General features: G+C 35.6%; 1 protein-coding gene across 1 annotated transcript in view; it reads left to right on the top strand.

The window, feature by feature from the left end:
• Positions 1–7,672, top strand: part of LIPI (lipase I) — a 57,591-nt gene extending 49,919 nt beyond the window's left edge. The window contains exon 10 of the mRNA XM_007454291.1: positions 7,585–7,672. Within this exon, the coding sequence (XP_007454353.1) occupies positions 7,585–7,672 (88 nt within the window). The remainder of the gene's footprint in view (positions 1–7,584) is intronic.
• Positions 7,673–21,039: the final 13,367 nt, after the last annotated feature.

Here is a 21,039-nt window from a genome sequence, read left to right as displayed (position 1 = left end):
AAAGATAAGTGATTATTATTATTTTTTTTTTTTTGCGGTACGCGGGCCTCTCACTGTTGTGGCCTCTCCCGTTGCGGAGCACAGGCTCCGGATGCGCAGGCTCAGCGGCCGTGGCTCACGGGCCCAGCCGCTCCGCGGCACGTGGGATCTTCCCGGACCGGGGCACGAATCCGTGTCTCCTGCATCGGCAGGCGGACTCTCAACCACTGCACCACCAGGGAAGCCCAGTGATTATCTTTTTAATTTGCCTAAAGTTATGACATAATTTTAAATGGTAATTGTATAATTGGACATTGTAAGCAAGAAATTTTAGGTTATAATCCTAAAAACTACAGCACATATATTTTCACTAACTATGCTGTAAGATACAATTATAGTTATTATATTAATACCCAATAATTGATACAAATCTTAATAAAATTTGATTAAAAGTACATCACATAAATAAATGTATAAATATAAATGCATTTTACAATCAACCTGTGTTCACAAAATAGTTGCTTTTCTTTCTATATTTGCCTTGCAATATGTTCCATATGTTTTCAGTGACATTATATATGTGAAGTATACATTCGGCTCATAGCAGATGCTCAGTTAGTAGCAATCCTTTCATTTCATTTTTATTCCCTTCTTTTGTTGGTCCCCAATTTAACTCTTCTTATACTTCCTTTTATCTCTAAATACACAGCTCAAGCAATAGACTGGCCCAGCCCATAATTATATGAAAAATATCGGCCTGTTTTGCTGAGGTAATTCATCAATAAGATGCTTTATTCCCAATAATTCTGTGAAACTATGTCACATTCTCCAACCATAAAAACACTCCTACCTTTTTGTAAAAGTTCCATTCATTAATACTTTGTAAACTTCTTATCCAAACTCTCTATTCACTTCTACCACACTTCCCACTCTTATAATGTAGTGATCAGAATCCTCACTCATCAGAGTTTTGGGGGATATAGGAAGACTCTCAGCAGAGTTAAGAACTTCAGAAAAAGAAATCAGCATTGATTGCAAATTTATCTCATAAAGTGGAATTTTTCTTGTGTGTTATTTGCCCTAAACTCAATTTAATCTTTTCCTTTAGGGAACTAGTATATAAGAAGGAGGATTTTTAGTTTTTTTCCAAGATGCATGTCTTGGATGATGCATGTGATTTAAAGAAACATTACTGTGTACAAAGGATTGATGACTTTGAAGATTTAGGCATTAAAAGGATATCCCAGGGAAGTTTGTTTTAATATTAATGAACTTCTTTCAAGATGAATTATAGTGGTTAAATTTATTTAGCATCTACTACATCCCAAATGCTATTTTTACAATTTTTGCAACAACTCCATGAGTTAAGTATTTTCTTTGTTTTACTAGTAAGGGAACAGAAACTCAGAGGCTTTATAACATGTCTAAGGTTTCTCAGCTGAGAAGTGCCTTTGCAATGACTCGAAGCCAAACTTTTCCTGGCTTTTTTCATTTGTTGTTTTCTTTGCTTTTAGTTGCTGCTCTTTTTATAGGAATAACAGTTTTTCACTAATTAATATAGTCAATTATTCCCATTGTGGAACATCTGGAAAATTTAATTCATATATAATCCTACAACTAAGAGATAACACTTAATATTTTGTCATACTTATTTATAGTCACACATGCTACAGTTGAATCATGAATTTAACTATTTACATTGAATTATAAGCAGGCTTTTTGTGTAGAATCATGCAGCTTATTCACTACAATAGTAGCTTCAAGGGTCACTGTTCACATAGATAATAATGTGACCACATTGGACTTGGAGCTGTGCAACATCATGTACCTGGTTATAAGCAATTTTTCTCTTTTTAACTGTAAGTTAATGACTCAATATATTTCATCTTTTGTAGAATATTCAACTTAGATTTTCCTTTATGTTGAATACTTCTTCCCCAATTTTTGTTTTTCATAAACACTATCCATGTATAGACAACTATCTGCACTTTAAACTAGTGCCTTTTTTATATTCATAGAAAGAACATTTTCAAATCTTTTACCTCACCACATGATGTTCACACCTTGACACAGAATGTCGGTGACCCTACAGTCATAGGTTGCTCCATTTATTTCTCTTTTTCAGTCACTTAAAAGAGGAAAAGAAAGTGTAAAGGCAGACAGGTATGTCCACTATTATATTTGATTCACTGTCTCCTTAATCGTGTTTTACACAGACAAATGTTATATACAACTCCTTCATTGGTTAAGTAAGAAATGCGGTAAAGTCATTGGGATAGGCCACAGAGAAAAAAAATAAGCATGCGTGTCATTTTAATTTTTATGTAAAATCTAAACAGTGGATAGACTATGAAAATTTACTAAATTTACAAAATTTAGATGCAATTACTTCTACTCAGGGAAAAAAAAAGCCTAAAATACATTTTGTGGGTAGTTAACAAAACTCTTAACATTCCCTGTTGGCTGTGGATGCTAACAGATGCTTGGATGAAATATGTGCTTTAAGTTTAATTACCTAGATAATTGCAGTAACCATTTAGTTGCTTTTCCCATTTAGATCTGTCCATACAGATAATGTGCAATTAATGAGAATTAGCACTGCCAAACCATTGGGAATGTGAGTTATAAAAATATGATGCCTTATGGTCCAGACTAAACGGTATATCTACTCAATCAGTAATTAGCTATCTGTAACAAACTATGATAGAGACTACACAAACAACATAGTTCTTCTGAGCTTTTCCAGTGGACTAGGCTTTCAAACTTAGGGACTCAGAGGAATATTTAAGTGGAGGTACCTGGATGACTTCCTGAGAAAAGGTGAACTAAATCTACTTTTAAAAACTTTACTTAATAAGTAAAATGTACTCTTTTTGGTATACAGTTCTATGAGTTTTAATAAGTGCATAGAGTCATATAACTACCACCACAATTAAGATACAGAACATTTCCATCAATCATAAAAACTGCCTTCTGCTGCCCCTTTGTTTTCAACTCCCCATGCCCACTCTCTGACAACCTCTGCACCTAGATTTGCCCTTTCCAGAACATTATATAAATGGAATCGTATAGTATGTTGCCCTATAAGTATGGCTTCTTTCACTTAGCTTTAGACATTTAAAATTCATCCATGTTGTTGCCTATATCAGTGGAATGTTATTGATGAATAGTATTTTATTGTATGGATATACCACAGTTCCTTTACCCATTCACCAGTTGGAGGAAATATAATTTGTTCATAATTTTTCATATCTGTCCATGACCAAAGCCAACATAAATATTTGCCTGCAGGTTTTTATGTGAACATACGTTTTCATTTCTCTTAGATAAACACCTAGAAGAGAGATTGTGGAGTCATATTGTGAGTGTATGTTTAACTTTATAAGAAACTGACAGACTTTTCCAAGGTGACTGTACATTTTGTATTCCCACTGGCACTTATCAGAGTTCTACTGCTCTCTTACACCAAAAACTGCACCTTCAACAGTTTTTTTGTTGTTTGTTTTTTATTTTTGCTATTCTAATACTTGTGTAGAGGTAGTTCACTGTGTTTTTAATTTGCATTTCTCAAATGACAAATGATGTTGATGACCTCTGCCATTTAATTGAGGGTATCTGCATCTTTAAATTTAATGCAATTGTAGATATATTGGGGTTTAAATCTATCATCTTGCTATTTTGTTTTCTGTTTGTCCCATCTTTTCTTTGTTCCCAATTTCTCATTGTCTGCCTTCTTTTGGTAAATTGAGGAGTCTTATGATTACATTTGATCTTCTTTGTGGGTTTATTATCTATAACTGTTTGATTATTTTAGTGGTTTCTTTGGGGTTTATATTATAATCTTTATTTTATCACAGTGTACCTTCGAGTGAATTTTACTACTTTACATATAACATGAGAGCCTTACAGTAGTATACTTCCATTTCTCTCTTGTGCTGTTATTGGCATACATTTTAATTATACATATACTAAGATCTCTATAATACAGTGCATCACTTTTCTTCAAAGAGTTATGTCCATTAAAGATACATAAATCATTAGGAAAAGTCTTATATATTTTTTCCATATCGTTACCATTTCTGGTGCACTTCTAACCCTTATGTAGATATGTATTTCCATCTGGTATAATTTACCTTATAACAAAAGGAGTTCCTTTAAGATTTTTTTTGTAGGATCTGACAGTTGTGAATTCTTTCAACTTTCGTGTGTCTGAAAAAGTCTTTATGATGTCTTTATTTTGAAAGATAATTTCTCTGTGTATAGAATTCTAGTTTGATGGTTGTTGTTGTTGTTTTACTTTCAGTATGTTAAGAATGTTGCTGTACATTCTTAGACCATGCGTTGATCTTAATGAGAAATATATTACTATCCTTCCTTTGTTCCTATGAGGAAAATAAGCCTCTTTTCTCTGGCTGGTTTTAAGATTTTCTCCTTATCACTGATTTTAAGCAGTTTGATTCGATATGGCTTTTTGGAATTTTTTTTCATATCTCTTGTGTTTAGTGTTTGTTGACCTTATTGGATCCATGGGTTTATGGATTTCATCAGATTTTATCTAAATTTTTAACTTCTTTTGAAATATCTTTTTCTATGCCCCTACTCTCTCCTCTCCCTTTGGGGACTCTAATTTCAAGTTTATTAGGCTGCTTGAAGTTGTCCCACAGTTGTCCCACAGTTCACTGATACTCTGTGAAGTTTTAAATTTCATTTACTCCCTACATTTCATTTTGAATAGTTTCTGTTGCTGTGTCTTCAAGTTCACTATTCTTCTCTTCTGCAATGTCTAAGTTGATATTTATCCTATCTGGGGTATTTTTCAACTCAGATATAGTTTTCACCTATGGAAGTTTGATTTGACTCTCTTAATATCTCTTATGTCTCTACCTAGCTATTTGAACATATGAAATACAGTTATAATAACTCTTTGAATACCTTTGTCTGCTGATTCTCACATCTATGCCAGTTCTTGGGTGGTTTCAATTGGTTGACCCTCATATGGTTCCGTTTTCCTGCTTCTTTGCATGCTTGGTAATTCTTGATTAGACACCAGACATCGTGTATTTCATCATGTTAGGTGCTCTATATTTTTGTATTCTTATAAATATTCTTCAGGCTTATTCTCAAGATGCTGTTAAGTTACTTTTAAACAGGTTGATTCTTTCAGGTCCTGCCTTCAAGGTGTTTTAGGCAGGACTGGAGTAGTGCTAAGTTTAGGGTTAATTACCCCCACTACTGAGGCAAGACCACTATATTCTTTATACCTGATCATCTGGCAGGTAGGAACAGACACCTTTGTTAGTGCTGGGAACCTTATCCTAAGTAAGTTTTAAAAATACTAGATGCATAGATGTGGTGATATGTTGTACAAAAGCCCTAGGGAACTTTTTCAAATAAAGAAGCGTGTCTATTCCCTGTAATTTGGTAGAATATATATGGATTAAAATTAAAAGCTAATTGTATTTGAATTTTAGAGAGATTTTTTAACCCTTGGATTTCTTCTATTATTTTTTTATTAAAGTTTATACTTTATCAATGTACTGGGCTCATTTCTGCTAATTTGTGATAAACAAAGCATTAGAAATGCAATAATCAGTGCTCTTTTTTTTAATTAAAAAAATCCACTACATAGTCTTCTTTCTATGATAGTTCAACATATATCACATAGTTTTTTCTAAATTATAGAGTTTAAAATTTTTGATTCAGGGAGAAGGAACTATTAATAACATAGGATAAATGATCTCAAAATCAGAGTCCTGGCAGTAGAACCAGATAGGCTTTTCACAATGTAAAAACAAAGAAAATTAACTTTTCTCATATGTTTTGGTAAAAGTTAACTTTGGTAGGCGTAATGAACCTGACTAAACTGTTTTGTAATGCTTGCAGAGGCTTTGTAAAATGTGGAATACTTAATAAAAATATACATTTACTATATTGAACATATTTCAATGGTAACAGGGTTATGAGCTTTTATTTTTTTTGTAGAAAATAAGAGCACACTTGCCATAATACTGTATTATGAATATGTGAATAGAACAATTACTTAATGACTGAGGTAATTTATTAATAAGTCTAATAACACCCTTGTCCTATGATGACAACTTAAAAATTAGGTGGATCAGGGATATCCATAACATTGAAGGCTCACTCACTTAATAAAGGCTGTAGCAGGCTAGATTAAAAATTGACAGGGCTTCCCTGGTGGCAGTGGTTGCGAGTCCGCCTGCCGATGCAGGGGATGCGGGTTCGTGCCCCAGTCCGGGAAGATCCCACATGCCGCGGAGCGGCTAGGCCCGTGAGCCGTGGCCGCTGAGCTTGCGCGTCTGGAGCCTGTGCTCCGCAACGGGATAGGCCCCAACAGTGAGAGGCCCACGTACCACAAAAAAAAAAAAAAAAAAAAAAAAAAAAAATTGACATAAGTATATATGTATTTGTTAGGGGAAGTGGTAAAGTCATTCTTCCGCTTATTTCTTAATAATGGAGAAAGGATTATATCTGATTTTTTGATTATGTTCTGAACTCTGACAATTTAACAAAAAGCTACTTTTGCTAATATCTAAGAATCAGAATCTTATCAAATTGAGGTACTGTCATTTCATATTTACTTCTATACTATTAAAATTAAAATTCCTAGATGCATTTAATATTTCAAGTGGAAAATATTGTAGTATTCTATATCAGCTTTTAGAATTAAAGATGAATATGTTCATATTTTATTACTTTTCAAATATTAGCAGATATAGGAAATTGATTTAAAATGGTAGAATTTAACCTAACAATACTGTTGATATTTTTAAAATATGTTCAGTGATGTCTTAATCAAGCTAGAAGGAGACAGAGAGCAATGTATCTCTTGAACTAGAGCAGTGCATATGTCAAATAAAGGCAAACTACCAGCACCTGTGCAGTTGAATTGCTCCCTTTTCCTTGACTAAGTTAGTATGGCTGATACAGGAAATTTCCATTTATTACACCATTTTTTCCTTTAGCTCCTTTCCTGAATTTTGACCAATCTTTGCTTATTCTAGCTGATTGCTTTTTTGAAGTTTTCAAGACATTAACAGGAAGATAAATCACGAGACAAGATGCCTGATTCACCACAGTGACGTGACTTCTCAGAAACCTTCAAATACTAAATACACAATTTCTCCAAGATATAGAATACTTTAAATGTTATTATTTCCATTTTAGCAGGTGGCAGAGGATTGATTAAAATATTTGGCAAAATTGTCTGTGCCATTCAGCCCAACTCTTCCATGGTGGCTTTCACGGTAGAAAAAGTGGCCCAGCCATTAAGAGTTGAGTTCGGTTTTCAGCTATTTCAGTATCCAAAAATATTTACCATTCAATGTAAGTTTTCCAGTGAAGCAGCAAGGAGAGAAGATGTTGAAGCACAGAGAATTTTTTCTTTCTCACAAATACTGTGTCTATTCATCCCTATGTAGACAAATTAGATGGAGTAGAAATGATCCCAGAGGTTTATCTCAACTCCCTGCATTTAGAGAACTAGTTAGTTACAGGAATAGGGTATTCCAATATTTATGAGAAGAAAATAAATTTGCTGTTTTACTAATAGTTATTTTTTCTCTCTCTTTGTCTCTTTCACAGACCACCACTATGCACTTATAATTTTGTACTTAAAGAAAGTGAGGAAATATTTCTCAGTCCAAATACATGCACACCAAATGAAATATAAAATGCCTTCTTCTATCAAATGTTAACAGCTTGTTTGTGAACTAAAGAACTTGTAAATGGAAACAACGCAATTGGTATTTCTTTCAGAATGCATTATTCAATCTGAAATTCAGATATTTCTACTTCTTGAATAAATTTTTAAGAATCAAAAATATAGAATATTTTTAAATGCATATGCTAAAGCATTCTGAATATATTTTAAAAGCTATTTATTTCTGTTTACCTTAATCAAATGTTTCTCATTGAATGTTTCCCTTAATTACTTAGTATTAATAGATAATATGTCTTTAGAAAAAGAGAGAAGCTTATTGCTTCAACACACTGTCTAAATAGTATCATTCTCCACTCAGAATGTAGTAATGAATGAATTTTTTAAAAATTTGTAAATTTATCATTTTGAGAAGTCACTTGGACTAATGTAAATCTTGTAAATATAAATACACCTTCTGTTTAGTGAGCTATTTGGCATTTTGTAATGTTTTGTAAATAAAGGCTTTGTTCCTGTGGAGTACAATAATCTATGGGCCTGAAATCCTTAATGTCAGATCTGGGGTCTACCATTTACTAATGGTGTGACCTTGAGTAACAAAATTTACCTCACCATGTTGCAGTTACCTAAGAACTTTTGTGAAGATTGATTCAACACTTTGACTAGTGTCTGCCCATCGTGATAATAATAATAAAAATCATAACAGCTAACGCTTACATACATCACTGTATTCTTGGCATAGTTTGATACTTTATATACATCAATTCATTTAATCCCTACAAAAGCCCTATGAGATTGGCCTTGTTATCTCCACTGATGAAGAAAAAGAGGCATAGAAATGTTAACTAATTTACCCAGGATTGGGTGGTTGTGTCCTTATATGATTATGGCCCACTCTAATGGACTCATTTTAATTTAATCACCTCTTTAAAGACCCTGTCTCTAAATATATTCACATTCTGAGGTACTGGGAGTTAGGGATTTAGCATATGAATTTTGGGGGGAAAAAGTTCATCTCATAATACCTTCTATCAGTCATTAGCTCCACAATGATGACCTTTGTATAATGACATTTGAAGGTGAATTGGGACCATTATTGGTGCCTACCTGGAAAACACTGATGTGTAAGACCCTTGATGTATTATATGTGTGTTCCAGGCAGAAACAAGTAGAAGGCTCTTCACATTTTGCTTAGGGATTTCAGCAGTGCTGCCTGCACCTCTACTGTCTATCAGTGCTTCTTGAAAATAGCTCCTTCAGTTTCTGCCTCAGCCCTTCACTCTGCAGGCCTCTGACTCCAAGCAATAGATACCTTCTCTCTCCTCTCTGTCGCTTAGGCATTTGCTCACAAACTTCCCACATTCTTAAACAAAACCAGGGACGCTCATGTAACTTCACTTTTCTAATCCCCCTCAAGTAGTTTGTCAGATATCCCCAGAAATTTTGAATCTCAATTTGTGACATTTAAAATTAAATTAAATGCATTAGAGATATGTTCCTCGGGGCAGAAATCCTGCTCCAGTATTTGTGACTGCTTAGGGCCTCTGGGTAGCAGAGAAACAGTACCCGACTTGTCCCACAGTGTATTAAATTAGGGCTCTGTAACCATTGTAAGAAAACTTCCTTGTCATAAGCGATGGAATCTTTCACGGATAAGTTGAAGATATAAACTTATGAAATGTTTATAGGTTTTCCTATTGCATTACCTTCACCAGTGTCCTAATACCCTCTACTTTTTTAAAGATGAACAATGCAAGGAAACCTTTGGAGCCTGTCTTCAGGGTGAGGGAAGTAAACTCCTCTGATCCACAAGTCTTCAAGCAATATTTTTAATCATCTTTGTTTTTTTCCAAATTTGTAGAAATCATAGATCAAAAATAGTAGTAAGAGGAAAAAACTTAACTGTTCGAAGGACTGTGATGAAGCACAGGTATTTTTATAGCAATTATCTAGGACAACAGAAGGAACAGATAGCCATTACGCACAAAATGCGTTACACCAGGCTGCTTTGAAGACATGCTGCTCTGGATAAGATACAGAAAGCTACAGAGAGAGGAGTTGTTTAAGTTCTTTATCCTTCAGGATGCCTACTTGGCATGGGTCATAGACTTGAACTCAACATTGTCGTTCAAAGTCCTCTCAACAACATATAGTGTATTTTTAAGTTAATTTGAGGATTTATCTAATTAAATAACATGTTCCATATTTTACTGATGTGCCCTCTTTGTGTTTCCATTGAATAATGACCATTTTATTAAAAAATAAATCACCAACAAAGCAACAAATCATACTTTGCTACACACAATAATTGACTGAAATGATAAGTGGACATAATCAAAGGGCAACTAGATTTTGTTTGTTTTAACAAACTACCGTTTTTAAAAATTGCATCGTTCAGATAAGTTGCAATACCAATCTAATTTACTGGATAATTGTTTAATTGTGTGTGTGTGCCCATTATTGACAAGGCACAATTATGTAAGCTTACAATCAGCCGTAATCATAAAAGTGTTGTCGCGAGTCATAACATTTATGGTCTATGCATTAATCCTGTTTTTTCTAATAATAATAATAGCAAGTACATAATGAGTAATTACTATATGCCAGTCTGTGTTTTAAGTCTTTCATTTGCAATATTTCATTTAGTCCTTACAAATGCCCTATCAGGTATGTTATTTTATCACCTTCAGTGACTAAGGGGAGAAACTGAAAAAGAAAAATCCTTCAGACTATTACTTTCAATACTTGAAAGATATATTTGTTGTGTTTTGATAGTTATCTATTGGGTATTTATTAGGCATCCTGTAAATGTTTGTGAATGGGTTAACAGGAAGTCAAATGCTCTCGATAAAAAGCACAGGACAAAGGGGGAAGCCTGGCCCTGAGAAACTGTGATGTGGCCAGTGAGTGCCTGCCAATAGCCATGAAGCTTGCTGCATGGGAACATCCCAGCAAGTCATCAGACACATGTGCTGGTTTTCTGGTCTGTGCTTTCAGGATCTTAGGATGAAGATGCTGCTAAAAGTTACCAAATACCTGAATCCTTCCCCAAGATAGTGTAACCTGCCTCTCCAAGTGGCATAAACAGAACTGTCAGAGGACATTAGGGGATGCCATTGGAGTTATGAAATGTAGGACTTCAGTGCACAGATAGCATTTTCATTCATAATTTCTTTTATCCTATGAACATGTGGTACATGAAAAAAGAAGGATATATGGGAGGTGAACAGCTGGTTATGCAGATGGTGTTGATGAGTTGAATTTGGATTTCTGTACCATGGCTTGAGTTTCTGGAATGTGAGGCTCTTGGCTGGGGGTAGGATTGTATATCTCACAGGGACATGGAAGAATGTGTTTGCATGTAGGCTAGCAGTCATGATTAAAGTGCTTTAAATGGAACATAATATTGCAGAAAGTGTTTGAAGATGCAAAGCAACAGATCATTCACCCAGATTCACTAGGACCCTTTGAAAACTCTTCCAGATTTCCTATTGATCCCCATCAGCACCTTCCAGCTCTTTAACTCAGGTTTACCCTCGCACCTTCCTTCACACTTGGGCCCTTTCTTGGCCTTTTCCATGGTTAACTTGTTAACTCTCCCAAACTCACTCCTTCCTTTGCTTTTGCCTCCTCCTCTGTTTCCCAAAGATGTTATTTCATGTCTCTGTTATGGCATAGGGTATTATAACTCGTTGCTTACTTGTTCATATCCATCACTAGAATGTGATCTTCCTGAGAGTAAGGAATTTTGTGTTATATATACATTTTTGTATTTTCAGGGTCTAGATGAATGCCTGGTTTGTTTCAGGGGCTCCATAAACATCTGTTGAATGATAAATGCAAAATTAAATATATGAAGCAGTAAGTTTCTTTTTTGGCTTAGCTGGGTAGGAGTGGGCAGACACCAATGATTGCTGGCTACTTAAAAGAACAAAATGTTTCAAGTGGTTCTGGTTAGCGATCAGAGAGCCCTCACGAAGATAATTTAAGATTATCTTTGTCTTACATTCTTTTCTAAGAATGTAGTAAAATCAGATTTGATTTTAATATTAGACAATGTTAGTCAAGACAATTATAGTATTTAAGAATAATTTGCATTTGGAATTAAATTTAAAAGTTCTTTTACATATATTATTAAAGTATTAAAATATTAACATTCTAAACACAGATGAATTATAAATTTTAGGTTTTTTCCTTAATAACTCTGGGAAAATAAACAATTTGAAGGTTAAAAAAAAAAAGTCTATTGCAGGCATAGATACTGAAATCATTGGAACTTTGTCAGTGGAACCTGTCCTAAGTTTTCAACGGAGTTTTTACTCTCTAATGTGTATTAGTGTTGTGTTTCTCTTTAACACTTGGTAGGAGAGATGTTTAATTAGGAAAATGTCTATGGAAAAAGCTTTTTCAAGATAAGAGTTATCAAAATTAATGAAGAGTGAAGAACTAGAAGGTGGGTTTACTCCTAGCAGAATACTCTTTAAGTGGGGGATATGGGATGGGAAAGAGAGAGAGTGACAAAGAGAATCAGAATTTATTAAGAGTACATATTGTTTTAATGTTTGAAGTAAATGTATTCTCAGAACCGTGTGACCTGGGTCACTTCCCACAAGAAACTTTCCTTCTAAATGCCAAGATACGGTTTCTGTTAAATAATGAGTTACTGAACATAGGGATTATCTTATTTCAGCCTTATTTTCCCACAGCCTGTACCAAAAAAACACTTGATCAATATTTATAGATTTGAATATAGGCACAGTCTTTCACATATGGTAAATAAAACTTATTTGAAAGGCACCCCAGTGTTAGGGTGCTGGCAACCAACAGGGCTGGATTCACCCTTATCTCCCTTCCCCTTGAACGAGTCAAGAAAATACACAGAATCTAGGTTTGAAAATCTCTGCAATCTAGGAAAACTGTTCACAATCTTCCAGACTTCAGGAGGAAACTGTAATAATCAAAGCCAAATAGGACACTGAGGCAGACAGCTGAGCTGAGAATAAGGAGAAAGAAGTTGGCCCACTGCTCTGTGATCCCATTTCCCTTTCCAGCTAGAGGTATATGGTCGTTTATCTACCGGGAAGTAATCGCTTTCTGAGAGCAAGAAAATTTTCACATTCTTCTCCATTATTTCACTTTCCAGTCGTCAGGAGCCCACAAGTCCGGGAAAATTATGCCGTTGGAAACAAATATACATAGGCAGTGATGGTTTGCCACCTGTGGTAAATGTTTCTCTTCAGTAATGGCCCTCAATTTGTTCAAATCTCCCTGCAGCCATTCCTGTAGATAAGCCCCTCAAACACTTACTGTAGGCTTGAACATATGTCTTAATTTGGACACTGGTACAATAACGAAATGTGATGCAAGCTGAGTCCTGAAAAGTACCTGATACCACTGGATCCCAGAGACCTCAGTGGAAATGCCCCAGCTCGTCTCCTGGAAGGATGAGACACCAAATGGAGGAGGACTGAAACACCCCAGCCAACAACTGCCGTCGAAAGGACTGACCACAGACACAGAGACTGGCAGAGCTGGCCCAGACCTGAAGAAACACACAAGCAACCCACGAAGTCATGAACTCGAATTAAGGCGGCGGTTGTTTTAAGACACTGTTTTGGGACAGCGTGTTATACAGCAAAAGTTAAGCAATATACTTTCTGAAACTTGAAATAGGTAGAGCATGGATGACAGCAAGACAAACTGTGTCTTTTATATCTATAATTGTTAGACAACAAACAAAATATAATATGTATCTTATAGAAGAATGTTATATAGGATAATTTAGCATAACATATTACAATAAAATATATTACCACCATCTGCAAACAATGTTGTGAGTTCTCCTTTCCAAAGTTATTAGATGATAATGCTGTCTACAAACAAAACGCAATAGAGTAAACTACCTCATAACAAATAAGAATGTAGTAGAGTGGTAGGATATAAAAGAATACACAGAAATTAATAACTTCCTTATATTATTAGCTAGAAAACATTGAAAATACAATTATAAAAGAGATCTACTTCACATTTGCAATGAAATATAGTATACCTAGTTTGTTATTTTTTTTATAAAACATTGATTTTTATGTTTATAAACCTATCAATTAATGAAAAATGGAAAAATAAGTAAAATTTACAATCATAAAATCTTATCCCTGTGAGCATTTTTCTTAATTTCTCCTTCTCTCTCCCCACTTCACTGATTCACTCCAAACATGTATCTCTGTATAAAAAGGTACATTGAAAGACTTTTTAGGTCATATTTGCCAGTAACTTAGAAATTCCTGAGACATTTCCTTACTTGCAAGCTAACGAATTTCTCTGCTATAGTTTTATGGATGCTGGCTGAAGATATATGATTTCTGACTCAGAGAAAAAAGTAACCTCGCAATAGCATAGGCAGAGTATCCAACTCTGACAGCTCCAGCTCTCACAGGGCAACACAAAGTGGCCCAAGTGATGCGTGAACACTGCAGTGCAGGAGAGCAACCCAAGCTTAGGGACGCTGATGCACTTCACTTGCAGAACTTTTCCCCAGAGGGAGACATTATCTGTATTATACTGTATAGTAAACAAATCTTTCCTTTGCTCCAGAAGGAGACATGGTTTATATTCTAAGGCTGTTTTCTTTATAGACATCCTCAAAGACAGTCAAGAACTAGGAGGTCAGTGCCTGTAACCTGTGCAGAAACGAAAGAGACCCCAAAATTGTATCTACATTCCTCCCACCACTGCCTACAAAATCCTGTTTTTCAAAAAAAGAAAAACAACAAGCTTTTAAAATACATAACACTATGCCTTTAATGTGCTATCATATTCTGAAATGGTACTAAAAATTAATTTCTGAGTCTAGAAGATTAATATGAATTTGATTTTATTTAGTACCACTCTAAATAGTAATAGTTATAATAACTATGAGATATGAACTTTATAGTATTAAGAAAAAAATAACGATATATTGTGAGGTGACGTACAAATAATGCCAGTCATTTCTAGCTGTAATAGTGTAGTGATTATTTTCTGCTGTAAAATTGATAGACGAAAAAGAAAAAGAGATTAGAATAAATGAACTCAATGGTAAATTTTCAAATGTAGGTGGGGCAAGAGGAATTGGTTTCTGATTTTAAAAAAAAGAGAATCTCAACAGAAATGCCCATGAAGCACCATCCCTTCATGGTGAGAACTGCCAGAAGGTGATAGTCTCCCTGAGTTCAAATCCTGGATCTGCCACTTCCCATCTGGGTGCTTTTCACCTGACTACTTAAGCACCCTGTGTCTCCATTTCCTTAGCTGAGAAGTGGTGGTTTTAATTATATTTTCTTCACAGGGTTGGTGTGTGGATTAAATAATTATAATGTCTAGAACATAATGACAGAATTCACAGAGATATAGTAATTATTATAACTGTTATCTTTATGTATGGTAGAGACCAGAAGCAGGATATTGGTCACTGGTGTCAGCTACCTCAGGAGTTACAGCGCAGCCATGCTGCATGGGCAATATATGTCAGGGTAAGACTGTGCTCTGACATCACTGGAAGTTGCTCATTTGGCTTGCTTGTGAGCCAGAGGGTCTCACTTTGAATATTGCTTGAAAATTTTATTTTATTAAGACTTTTTAAAAGAGCAGTTTAAGCTTCACAGCAAAGTTGACAGGAAGGTACAGAGATTTCCCATATGCCCCCTGCTCACATACTAACAGAGCCGCCCACATTATCAACATTCCCCACAGGGTGGAAAATGTGCTGAATCTACATTGTAGTTGATGAATCTACATTGACACATCATAATTACCCAAAGCCTGTAGCTTACATTATGGTTCATTCTTAGCGTATATTCTATGGGTTTGGATAAATTCCATAGTTGTACTTTTACAGAATGCCATATAGTTGGAATCATACAGTATGTAGTCTTTTCAGATTGGCTTTTTCACTTAGTAATATGCATTTAAGTTTCCTCCATGTGTTTTCATAGCTTGGTAAACTCATTTCTTTTTAGTGCTGGAAAAATATTCCATTGTCTGGATAGATCACAGTTTATTTATCCATTCACCTACTGAAGGACATCTTGCTTGCTTCCAAGTTTTGTCGATTATGAATAAAACTGTCATAAACATCCACGTGTAGGTTTTTGTGTAGACATAAGTTTTCAGTTCCTTTGAGTAAATATCAAGGAGCACAATTGTCAGATCATATGGTAAGAGTGTGTTTAGCTTTATAAGAAACCATCAAACTGTCTTCCAAGGTGCTGTACCAATTTGCATTGCTACCAGCAATGAATGAGAGTACCTGTTGCTACACATCCTCACCAGCATTTGGTGCTATCAGTGTCCTGGATGTGGGCCATTCTAATAGATGTACAGTAGAATCTAACTTCTGTTTTGATTTACGTTTCCCCGATGACATATGAGGTTGAGCATTTTTTAACATGCTTATTCGTCATCCTTATATCTTCTTTGGTGAGGTGTTTGTTAAGGTTTGTTTTTTTTCCCCATTTTCCAATAGGGTTGTTTATTTTCTTATTGTTGAGTTTTAAGAGTTATTTGTGTATTTTGTATAAGTCCTTTATCAGATGTGTTTCTCCCAGTCTGTGGTTTATTTTCTCATTCTCTTGGCATTGTCTGTTGAAGAGCAGAGTTTTTAATTTTAATGAGGTCCAGCTTATCAATTACTCTTTTCATGGATCATTCCTTTGGAGTTGTCTTATCTAAAAAGCAATGGCCATGATAAAGGTCATCTACGTTTTCTTCTATGTTATCTTCTAGGAGTTTAATAGCTTTGCATTTTATATTTAGGTCCATGATCCATTTTGAGTTAATTTTTGTGAAGGGTAGGGTCTTCGCCTAAATTCATTCTTTTGTATATTGATGTCCAATTGTTCCAGCACTGTTGTTGAAAAAGTGACCTTTGCTCCCTGTACTGCCTTTGCTCCTTTGTCCTATACTTATGTGGGTCTGTTTCTGGGCTGTCTGTTCTGTTCCATCAATCTAGTTGGCTATCCTTTTGCTGCACCATCTTGATTACTCTAACTTTATAGTAAGTCTTACAGTTGGGTAATGTCAGTCCTCCAACTTCATTCATTTCCTTCAATTTTGTGCTAGCTATCTCCCGAAACATTTTTTAGAGAGTGCATCTCTGAAGACTTACTTTTGCAGCTTTAAAATATTTGTAAACATTCAAGAGTTCCTCATGCATCTCCTTGAAAGGAGTGAGGTTACTGTGTACTTAACAACGAGCCTTGCTCAAGTATGCTAGGTATTTGGAATATAAAAAGGGAGAAATTTGAATTCCTAGACTCAAGGAAGTTATATTCTATTAGAAAAGCGACCTGGTTAAACATATGTTGTCATAGCCTGTGATTACTGCAGAAATAATGATTACTCCGAGGGCTGGTGTGGAGCAGAGGCTGAGTATCAGCTGCAGTGGAGGTTAGGGAAAGCTTGACTGATAATAGAGATGATTAAGTCGGTTCCTGATGGATGTTCAGAGATTAGCTCATGCAAAGAGAGACCTACAGAGGAGAATGTAGCTTGGTCCAGTTGTAGAGTATGAGGCAAGAAGGGAGAACAGATGTTATACAGCTGGGTCAGATTATATGAAGTTTTGTATGTCATAGAAAAGGAGTTATTCTAGTCAGGAGTTATTTAAGATTATCAGGTAACAATAGGGCATGAGCATACTTTTGTTATTAAAAAGATGTATCTCTCGTATGCCTTATTGGAGAGGATGTTACCAACCCCTCTGCTGGAGCCCTGAACATACTGAGGTAGGATAATAAAAGGAGACGTTAGGTAAGCAAGGGAAATAAAAGATGGAGGGATTCAGCACAGTGATACATTGGAGTTTTGTCACAACAGCCTGGAAGGAGCAAAGGAAAAGTTCATGTGTTGTGTAGATGTGGCCCTCTAACATGACATAATTTTCTTCATCCCTTCTCTAATACATGCTGCGACCCCTTTTGAGTTCCAAAAGGAAAACCCAGTGGGAGTTCTGTTAAATGTCCTCAAGTGGAGTGAGTAAAACCATAAGAGAAACAGTTAAGGATTGCTATATACCATCCACCTGAAAACTGTATGGGTTTTATTTTGAAAGACCATATTATAGTCTTTCTTTCTGACAATATCAGGGACTTGAAGAACATGACAGATTTAGTTGATCTACATAATAGAGATAAAATCTGAATGGGACCTGCTATTTGCAGTACTACTAGTAGTGATGGTTTGAAAATCCATGCCTGCCAAACACAGAGGTCCCAAATGAGTTACATCAATACTCTCTAGGCCCAAATTGCATCACATCTCGGCAATTCCTTCTCCGGAATAAGGGTATTTTTTTTTTTTTAAGAGATCATGATAAGCGTCTTAAATGTTATTTTTATTTTCTCTTTCTTCCTAGGGAAAAAAATCACTGACTAATAACTATATATATCTACTTATGTCCCTGGGTGGGGAAAGGGAGGGTATTAGAGAGCTCCCAAATTTTCCCATTGAGAAGATCCAGTTTTTCATGTGAGCAAACTCGAATGTACAAATTGAATACAGAAGTTATGCTGTGGATAAGTCAAACATCTACTTACAAAATTTATTAATTATACATATTATATAAGATGATATGCTGGTATAGAAATTCTCACTTTTCATGAAACAATTTACCCAAACTCTTCACGTGCATTTTTTTTACATAAATATCTTTTTTTTTAAATCAATTAAGCCCTCTTTAAAGTTATCTTACAGGGTTTTGTAGGCCATAGTTTTCCTAAGTTGTCTGAGTTACAGAACTCTTGGAATCTGTATATAGTGTTACAGGGAATTTCCTATTGCTTGTGTAAGGGTTTCTCTCTCAATATGATACAGAATAAAAATGCACTAAAAGGACATAGATCCAGAGTTCCCTGCTCTAGAGACAAAACTATTACCAATTTCTTGTATATCCCAGATATCTCGTACCTGGAGTTAAACTATTCATTTTAAGTAATCATGAAGTGCCATGTTTAATTGCAATTTTGATGTTACACTATTAGGATTGATTATTAAGTCTTTGATAAAATTATTTTACTCCTCTTTTGACTCTGAGGGGGTCTAAAAATTCTTCTAAATCAGGGTAAAGAAGCCACACCTTTTATGTCCACACGACCAGTCCTTGGATAGGGACTGTCCCTGAAAAGGGGCTGTGAACTTGGATGAGATCATTTTATTCATCTGCATATTCATCTGCATTATTGCAAGGAGTCAGCTGTCAACACTCCCAGGAGCTAGAAGAATGATGCCGTAGTCCTGAAGATGGCATCGGGGTGGCAGACCATAGCCTTGGTGAGCAGAGCCAGAGCATGGGGGATGGAGGTGGTTAGGCATTTAGTGTTTGGCCGTCTGTCCACACAGTCTGCTGCTGGCCTCTCCTTCGTCCATTCCTGCATGACACATTTAGGACAACAAGCTCACTTCTGCTGCTTTATCGTACTTGGAGTGCAAAAATCCTCCATGAGTCTCCCCCTGGCCCCTTCCGCCTAAACACCCTTGTTGCTGTTTTTTTCCTGGGACCTTTACATCTCCTGGGATATTTCTAGAAAACTGCTCCTAGATCTCTACTGTTCATCAAGGGGCCCCTCCTTTCCCCTCATCTCAACCATGGGGAGACAGTGTAGAGGTATGGACAGTGGATTTTTTCCTAATCTGGGGACAAGCTTTCTCCTTTCACATGTATACAAGTCTTTCTCACTCAGTAAAATACTTCTCTCCACCAGTTCCATGATGCTTCTAAATTGTCCCTAAGGCTCAGGCAGCTAGAAGTCAAAAGACAGAAAGAATTGCAGGTTTTTATGCCTTTCCATGAAATTCTTCCTTCTTTGCTATTTCTCTAAATCAGTGAGACCAGAATAGCTTTGCTCCTAGAACTGGGGACGAAGACCTCAGAAAATACCGGAAATAAAAAAGAACCCCCAAAATTGATATCACAAAACATTACAGTCTTTCTTTGCAATTGTCTATTTATATCATCTCTCTCCTACATTAGGCCAAGAGCATTTGAAAGCCAGAAGACATGTACTAGTCATCATTCCAAAACTGATGTTTACTGATTCTTCAATCTGGAGGTGATATTCATAGTTACAGGAACATAGATGACAACTTAAGCTGTTAAGTTCTATGATATGTGCCACTGGCATCTTGATCTATAGTGAAATTTAACTAATTTTTTTAAAAGAAACAGAAAAGTGGTTTATAAATGTTAGAAACATATCCATTAAGTAAATTAAATAATGAGAGAAGTTTAAACCTTCATCTCCCTGGAACATCTATCTAATCAGAACTATCCATTATCCAAAATTTCCATATACGCAATTATTAAAATATCTCAAAATATGTTCAGGTTTTATTTCTTTTTAATACTATTATGAGTTGTATTCTAAAGGGTATAATGTCGTTTTACCAGTAAAACACACAACACATTGTCACAAGAGGGCAGCCTTTTAACATGAATTGTTCCTCAATCTATAGTCAATCCTTGAAATTTTAAGGTGACTTTAATCCACATAACTAAATAATGATAAAACAATACAAAGCATTCAAGCAGCTTTTTGCGTTATGCATGTTGTTTTGCATTACTACTATGAAAAATATTTAAAATCCACAAGGAAAACAAGAGCTGAATTGCCTCATGTAGAAATATGGGTTTATATAGGTTGTATCTTTTAAGTGTCAACAGTAGGTCAGTGGCTGAGTTGAATCCATTAAAATTTCATGTGATCAAATGTGAAATTCTCCTCTGAGCTACCCCAGATTCTAACCAAGCAAGGGCAAGCTGGAAGAATCCAGACTGATATATTACCCAAGGGCAAATGAATGTCATTGGACGTATGTTTCTAATTTTTAACCTCTTAAAGTGTCTAAAGACACAATGCCATTTGGATATATTGATAAAGAGTAAATTGTAAGATGTCTTGGTGTATGGTTCAGATCATCAGTGTCAGCACCTCTCCCTGTCTGTCTGCCCCTGTCCTAAGCTGAATAGTTACCTCTCTCAAAGTCAATGTTCTTTCCAGGAGCAGCCCACAGTGTCATAAATGTCCAGCTTACCCCATCTTGCTCTGATTTGGGTTTCTTACGGAACTGGAAACTCTCCCAGCCAACTGTGGTTTCACAAGCCCTCCAGGTGATTATGATTGAGAACTACTGGCAGCTGCTGGCAGGGAACAACAAAGGCCAAATCCCCCCCACCCCCCACCCTGTGTAGTTTAAAGGCTGCATCCAGTTTTCAGCCTTAACATTGGGTTGGCCAAAAAGTTCATTTGGTGTGAAGTAAAGATAAAAGACACATTTTTCATTTTCACCAAGAACTTTATTGAACAGCATATTCGTTAACCAAACGAACTTTTTGGTCAACCCAA

The sequence above is a fragment of the Lipotes vexillifer genome, unplaced genomic scaffold (assembly GCF_000442215.2).
Source record: "Lipotes vexillifer unplaced genomic scaffold, Lipotes_vexillifer_v1.1 scaffold729, whole genome shotgun sequence".
Lineage (NCBI taxonomy): Eukaryota > Metazoa > Chordata > Mammalia > Artiodactyla > Lipotidae > Lipotes > Lipotes vexillifer.
The sequence above is the reverse complement of the archived record's forward strand: the minus strand, read 5'-3'. Positions and strand labels throughout refer to the sequence as shown.